The following is a 7,778-nucleotide window of genomic DNA, read 5'->3' on the forward strand; positions in this document are numbered from 1 at the left end:
TGGAGTTCTGGTCCCACAGCAGTGAATGGAGTTCTGGTCCCACAGCAGTGAATGGAGTTCTGGTCCCACAGCAGTGAATGGAGTTCTGGTCCCACAGCAGTGAATGGAGTTCTGGTCCCACAGCAGTGAATGGAGTTCTGGTCCCACAGCAGTGAATGGAGTTCTGGTCCCACAGCAGTGAATGGAGTTCTGGTCCCACAGCAGTGAATGGAGTTCTGGTCCCACAGCAGTGAATGGAGTTCTGGTCCCACAGCAGTGAATGGAGTTCTGGTCCCACAGCAGTGAATGGAGTTCTGGTCTCACTGCAGTGAATGGAGTTCTGGTCTCACTGCAGTGAATGGAGTTCTGGTCTCACTGCAGTGAATGGAGTTCTGGTCTCACTGCAGTGAATGGAGTTCTGGTCTCACTGCAGTGAATGGAGTTCTGGTCCCACTGCAGTGAATGGAGTTCGGGTCCCACTGCAGTGAATGGAGTTCGGGTCCCACTGCAGTGAATGGAGTTCGGGTCCCACTGCAGTGAATGGAGTTCGGGTCCCACTGCAGTGAATGGAGTTCTGGTCCCACTGCAGTGAATGGAGTTCTGGTCCCACTGCAGTGAATGGAGTTCTGGTCCCACTGCAGTGAATGGAGTTCTGGTCCCACTGCTGTGAATGGAGTTCTGGTCCCACTGCAGTGAATGGAGTTCGGGTCCCACTGCAGTGAATGGAGTTCGGGTCCCACTGCAGTGAATGGAGTTCTGGTCCCACAGCAGTGAATGGAGTTCTGGTCCCACAGCAGTGAATGGAGTTCTGGTCCCACAGCAGTGAATGAAGTTTTGTCTGAGCACCAAATGCTCTGCTCTCGCTGACAGTGGTTACGGGGCGAACACGGACCAGAGAGTCCTGGCTATAGTTCCAAGTCAGGCTGGTGTGAGGCTTGGAGGGGAAGGTGCAGGTGGTGGTGTTCCCATGTGTCTGCTGCATTGTCCTTCCAGATAATGATGGCCATGGGTTTGGAAAGTGAGTTCCTGCAGTATTACATCATAAGATGAAATAAAAAGAGTACTAATAAATAAACAACACGTGCCAAAGAAAGTAGTACGTGCGTTCCCCAACCGGAAACCATGGCTCAATCGCGAGATTGACTCCCTACTGAAGGACAGATCTGAGGCGTTCAAGGCAGGCGACGCTGACCTATACAAGAAATCCAGGTACGACCTCCGCAAAGCCATCCAGAATGCCAAGAGAGAATATCAAACCAAGCTAGACTCTCGGCGGTTGTGGCAAGGACTAAACAACATAACGGGCTACAAAGCGAAGCCGAACAGTATCTCTGGCAGCAGCGCACCCCTCCCCGATGAACTCAATGCATTCTATGCTCGGTTCGAGCAGGTAACCAACAATCCGCTGGCGAGTGCCCCAGCAGCCCATAATTCACCCATACCAACCATCACAGCTTCCAAAGTCAGATTGGCCTTCCTGAAAGTGAACCCTCGGAAGGCGATGGGCCCAGACGGGATCCCTGGTCGTGCACTCAGAGCCTGCGCGGACCAGCTGGCAGAGGTATTCACGGACACCTTTAACCTGTCCCTACTCCACTCCGAGGTCCCCACCTGCTTCAAGAAGACCACCATCATACCGGTACCAAAGAAGAACCAGGCAACGTGCCTCAATGACTACCGACCAGTGGCCCTGACTTCAGTCGTAATGAAGTGCTTCGAGAGGTTGATCATGAAGCGCATCACCTCCATACTCCCAGAACGCCTTGATCCACTGCAATTCGCATACCGCTGCAACCGGTCCACATCAGACACCATTTCCCTGGCCCTACACTCATCCCTAGAGCATCTCGAAAACAAGGACTCCTACAATAGACTCCTATTTATTGACTACAGCTCCGCCTTCAACACCATAATCCCAGCCAAGCTCATATCAAAGCTCCAAAACCTAGGACTTGGCTCCCAACTCTGCAACTGGATCCTCGATTTTCTGACCAACAGACCACAATCAGTAAGAATGAACAACAACACCTCCTCCACAATAGTCCTCAACACCGGCGCCCCGCAAGGCTGCGTACTTAGCCCCCTACTCTACTCCCTGTACACACACGACTGCATGGCAAAACTTGGTTCCAACTCCATCTACAGGTTTGCTGACGATACGAGCATAGTGGGCCGGATCTCGAATAATGATGAGTCCGAATACAGGAGGGAGATAGAGAACCTAGTGGAGTGGTGTAGCGACAACAATCTCTCCCTCAATGCCAGCAAAACTAAAGAGCTGGTAATTGACTTCAGGAAGCAAAGTACTGTACACACCCCTGTCAGCATCAACGGGGCCGAGGTGGAGATGGTTAGCAGTTTCAAATTCCTAGGGGTGCACATCTCCAAAAATCTGTCCTGGTCCACCCACGTCGACGCTACCACCAAGAAAGCACAACAGCGCCTATACTTCCTCAGGAAACTAAGGAAATTCGGCATGTCCACATTGACTCTTACCAACTTTTACAGATGCACCATAGAAAGCATCCTATCGGGCTGCATCACAGCCTGGTATGGCAACTGCTCGGCCCAGGACCGCAAGAAACTTCAGAGAGTCGTGAACACCGCCCAGTCCATCACACGAACCTGCCTCCCATCCATTGACTCCATCTACACCTCCCGCTGCCTGGGGAAAGCGGGCAGTATAATCAAAAATCCCTCCCACCCGGCTTACTCACTCTTCCAACTTCTTGCCGGAGATACAGAAGTCTGAGAACACGCACGAACAGACTCAAAAACAGCTTCTTCCCCACTGTTACCAGACTCCTAAATGACCCTCTTATGGACTTACTTCATTAACACTACACCCTGTATGCTTCATCTGATGCCAGTGCTTATGTAGTTACATTGTATATGTTGTGTTGCCCTATTATGTAGGGGGGAGAGAGACAGCTGAGACATATTACACATCATAGACTTCCTACAATGCAGAAGGAGGCCTTTCGGCCCATTGAGTCAGCATCGACCCATGTCCATGCCCCCATAACCTAACCTGCACATCCCTGGACCATAGGAGGAAACCGGAGCTCCCTGAGAAAACCCACGCAGACACGGGGAGAATGTGCAGACTCCACACAGACAGTGACCCAAGGCTGGAATTGAACCTGGGTCCTTGGCACTGTGAGGCAGCAGTGCTGACCACTGTGCCACCATGTCGCCCACATATTTAATGTGTTAGAAAAAGGCGGTGTTAGAGGACTGATGGATAGATAACAGGAGGGGGTGGGGGGCAGGATTTTCTGGCCATTCTCGCCAGTGGACTCTTCCTGTTCCAGCGAAGGAGAACTCCCACTGCAGGTTTCCCAGTGGCGGTGGGGTGGATTCAATGGGGTGATCTAATAAGGCTCTTTAAAATTATGGAAGATTTTGATAGAGTAGGCACAGAGCGAATGTTTTCACCAGTGAAAATGAGCAAAACTGAAGGCCATCGCTACAAGACAGTCATCAAGAAATCACATTTTGAAAAAACGTCTGCTTATTAAACCTTGGAACCCACTACCACAGGGGGAATAGTTGGAGCAAATAGTATTGATGTGTTTATGGGGAGGTTAAATAGGCATTTGAAAGCGAATGAAATAAAGAGCTACTCTGATTGAGTTAGAGGAAAGAAGGGGACTCTCGAGTGGTGCATCAACTGGCTGTGCCGAATTATCTGTTTTTGCGCTGTATATTCCATGTAACAGCAGGGCTAAGCTAATTAAGTTATGAGGACAGAGTACTCAGACATAGCTTGTATGTCTTTGAGTATATAAAATTGAGGACTAATCTACTTGAGAAGTTTATGATGACTAAAGGACTTGAGAAGGCAGATAGAGCAATCTATTCATCTAATGTGGAGTGCAGAACAAGTGGATATAATTATGCTTAAAATTATTTATGGCTGATGTCAAGGAGCACTTTTTCCACACAAAAGTGATCAGAAATATCGGGCTCACTCCCGCAAAAATCTGTTCAGGGTCATTTGAATATTTCAAAACTGAAATTGCTCAGATTTTTGTTAGGCAAGGGTATGATGGGATATAAAATGACAGTTGGTAAATGGAACATCTTGCTCTCATGCCCACATGTCCGTCCCTGGCCTGCTGCAATGCTCGAGTGAAGCCCGGTGCAGGCTGGAAGAACAGCATCTCACCTTTTGGTTGGGCACATTGCAGCCCTCGCAAAAATGTTAAGTTCAGCAACTTTAGATTGTGACCTTTCTCCTCCATCTTACAGCCCCCTCCCTTATTAAAAAAAAATCCATATATGTATTGCCTCAATGCAAAGCACCCCCTCTCAAACCAGGCCCCCCTCTGTCTTTTGTTCTTAAAGTTGCTGCCTATTAGTTTCTACATTCTCCCTCCTTTCAGTTCTGACTCAGAGTCTATGCATTCTAACTGTTAACTCTGTTTCTCTCCTGATAGATGCTGGCAGATCTGCTGAGTTTTTTCAGCACCCTCTGTTCTTGCTGGTAAATGGAGTTAAGATATAGATCAACCATGCTCTAATTGCATAGTGGAACAGGCTGGAGGGGCTAAAGGTCTACTTTTCTTGCTAAGTGTGCAAAGCCTACCATCACCAAGGTTGAAGGTGGAACATTTGCCCCAACATTTTTTACCTCTGGTTGTAAAAGGCCCCTCAAGTCCCCTAGTTCTCAATGGTTATTTCCTCTGCAGAGCTGACACCTCACCATTTACCGAGTGATTCACCTGTAACTTTGCTCCATGGGCGAAGGGTTAGCAAGAACCAAACAAGAAGCACAAGCGCTACATTTAGAGCACCCAAAACATAGGGTGGACCAATCGAAATAAAAGATGTCAGAAAAAAGCATCGAGTCTGATTTGAGTTTAATATCTTATTTTTTCCAGGCAAAGACAAAGATAATATTTCCAACTAAATCAAAGTATTCTGTCCAATGTCTTCAAGACATCTGTACCCTCAGCTGTCTAAGAGTGGTGACCATTGTTACTGGGACCTGCTCCTGGCTGCTATCCAGCTGAACAGACCCAGGGAGCGGCTGCAAACCCCCCCCCCCCCCCCCCCGCATTTCTCCCCCTGCTCTTTTCTCTTTGTCTCCTGCCTGAGTTCATTGATTAAATGGGACCGACCGTCCGCCTCTCTCAGAGTCCACGGCTCCGGACCAAATAAGGCAGCTGGGGTGTGGGCGGGACCTGGGAGGACGGGGTGGGCGCCGGCTGAGGGCGGGGCCGTTATAAAAGGAGTGAGGCGGCGGCTGCCGCTATTGTTCGTGGATTGAGCGGCTGCGAGTGAGCGAGGCTGCCAGACACACCGGGTAAGGAGCCGCCGCCCGCCCGCTACAGTGTCGGCGGCATCGTGGCCGGACCGCCGGGGGTGGAGGGAAGGGGAGGTTGCATCTGCTCCATTGATAAACTGTGGATATCCCGGCCGGGGGCGATCCAGCTGCAGCTCCCCACCTGCTCTGTCCCGCTGCCTTTGTCTAGGAAATTCCTGCATAGTCCGAACCGTTATATGGGGGTAGAGGGCGGTGAAGAATGGGGGGTAGAGGGAGGGGGTGAAGAATGGGGGGTAGAGGGAGAGAGGGGGGTGAAGAATGGGGGGTAGAGGGAGGGGGTGAAGAATGGGAGGGGTAGAGGGAGGGGGTGAAGATTGGGAGGTAGAGGGTGGGTGTAGAATGTGGGAGGTAGAGGGTGGGTGTAGAATGTGGGGGGGGGGGTAGAGGGTGGGTGTAGAATGGGGGGGTAGAGGGTGGGTGTAGAATGTGGGGGGTAGAGGATGGGTGTAGAATGTGGGGGGGGGGGTAGAGGACGGGTGTAGAATGTGGGGGGTAGAGGGTGGGTGTAGATGTGGGGGGTAGAGGACGAGTGTAGAATGTGGGGGTAGAGGGCGGGTGTACAATGTGGGGGTACAAGGTGGGTAAAGAATGTGGAGGGTGCAGGCTGGGTGAAGAATGGGGGTGGAAGAAGGCGTGCGAAGAATGGGGTGGAAGAGGGCGGGCGAAGAATGGGGGCAAGAGGGCGGGCGAAGAATGGGGGCAAGAGGGCGGGCGAAGAATGGGGGCAAGAGGGTGGGCGAAGAATGGGGGCAAGAGGGCGGGCGAAGAATGGGGGCAAGAGGGCGGGCGAAGAATGGGGGCAAGAGGGCGGGCGAAGAATGGGGGCAAGAGGGCGGGCGAAGAATGGGGGCAAGAGGGCGGGCGAAGAATGGGGGCAAGAGGGCGGGCGAAGAATGGGGGCAAGAGGGCGGGCGAAGAATGTGGGTGGAAGAGGGCGGCTGAAGAATGGTGGGGAAAGAGGGCGGGTGAAGAATGCAGGGTAGATGATGGGTGAAGAATGCAGGGTAGATGGGTGAAAAATGGGGGTAGAGGGCGGATGAAGGTGGGATTTGTGGATGGGTGAAGAATGTGGGGGGTTAGAGGGGGGGTGAGGAATGCGGGGACGGGAGAGAGGGTGAAGAATGGCGGGGCAGAGAAGGAGGGTGAAGAATGTGGCGGGGCAGAGGGGGTGGGTGAAGAATGTGGCAGGGTCAGAGAAGGTGGGTGAAGAATGTGGGGTGGTAGAAAGCGTGCGGTAAGGGATTGCAGTGATGGAGGGTGAATGGGGCTGAATGACTTTTGACTCCAATCAGCAGCCTTGCAGGGGACTGGTTTTATTGTTACGTGATAAATACTTCACCACCATTGTAAATGTATGGTCTGGGGTTAATTGTCACTATTTTTTGCTGCATAGATTAACTGAAATGGAAGACAAACCAGACTTCAGGGAGGTTGCCTCCTTCGACAAGAGCAAGTTGAGGAAGACTGACACAGAAGTGAAAAATACTCTCCCAACAAAAGAAAGTAAGGAACCAGTCCAGTTCATCATTTTGCCCACTTGTTCTCAAAATTGAGTGAAAGTTCTGATTTGAATTTAATTTCTTCTTTTTTCTAGCTATTGATCAGGAGAAGAAGGCGGAGAACAACTAGTTTCATGGCCACTCCTGGCTAGAGTCACTCCGTCCATGGCTGGGAAAATCTCGAGTGCTTTTTTTCTTGTTTTTTTTAAGAAACAAAATTCCCGATCTCTACTGTGAACTGAACTACTGACTGAAGTAAAGCATTGCCAAAGGCGTCTCGGGGTTTCTGATCCCCTGCTGAACCACATCTGTTGTGGTCCTCGTGCATTCCCCAATGCTGTAAAGGAAATGAATAATAAAAATTCAAGCTGTGCAGAATGTGTGTTGCCTCTGCTTTGAACAAGGTTCTAGATATTTAAATTCACTAAATAGGTTGATGCTAAAATTGCAACTCCGCATTAGTTTTAATGTGGGTTTAGGTTATGGGATTAAAGTGACTTTGAAATATTAAATTTCTATTGAATGCATTCGTTGACCATGGGCCCCTAAAGTTTCAGGAGGTGAGTTGTTGTTGAGTGTTGTCCCAGTGACTGTGTTGCCCCCATCCCTTAGGATGTCAACCTCCTCTCAAACGGGGCATTACCTCAGCTAATTAATTCATCTAAACCTTTTAATGCTCAGGGCTTTCAAATTGTAAGTGGTGCGCCGCAGTGGTCAGTTTCCTGTCTCTCTGCTTGCACTCTTGGATCTTGACTTCGAAAGTATCATTAAGCTTGGTTGATTAGAATCCATCTGCCTTTTAAGCAGTCGAGGGATTGCGCTGTTGAGTACTCAGAAACCACATTACTTTGCTTTTAGAAACTTCTTCAGTGGGGTTTGGATTGTTTCTGCATGCGCTCAAATTTAACTTTGACTGCAGTGAAAATTGATTCTGCAATGTAAATGGGACAAGTCAGTCAAAGAGCATT

General features: G+C 50.1%; 1 protein-coding gene across 1 annotated transcript; it reads left to right on the forward strand.

Moving 5' to 3' along the window:
• The first annotated feature begins 5,177 nt into the window (after positions 1–5,177).
• On the forward strand, positions 5,178–7,188 carry LOC140430058 (thymosin beta-10). The gene is made up of 3 exons (XM_072517599.1): positions 5,178–5,290; positions 6,705–6,814; positions 6,906–7,188. The coding sequence occupies exons 2-3, from the start codon at positions 6,715–6,717 to the stop codon at positions 6,938–6,940; spliced, it is 135 nt and encodes a 44-aa protein (XP_072373700.1). The 5' UTR covers positions 5,178–5,290; positions 6,705–6,714; the 3' UTR covers positions 6,941–7,188.
• The last annotated feature ends 590 nt before the right edge of the window (positions 7,189–7,778 follow it).

Source organism: Scyliorhinus torazame, chromosome 9 (assembly GCF_047496885.1).
Source record: "Scyliorhinus torazame isolate Kashiwa2021f chromosome 9, sScyTor2.1, whole genome shotgun sequence".
In the NCBI taxonomy this organism is placed as follows: Eukaryota; Metazoa; Chordata; class Chondrichthyes; order Carcharhiniformes; family Scyliorhinidae; genus Scyliorhinus; species Scyliorhinus torazame.

Excerpts from the sequence above, each read along its gene's own strand:
- LOC140430058 (XM_072517599.1), top strand. The coding sequence starts at position 6,715 with ATGGAAGACAAACCAGACTTCAGGGAGGTTGCCTCCTTCGACAAGAGC. Across the intron at positions 6,815-6,905 it reads TACTCTCCCAACAAAAGAAA|CTATTGATCAGGAGAAGAAG; the intron begins GTAAGGAACCAG and ends TCTTTTTTCTAG.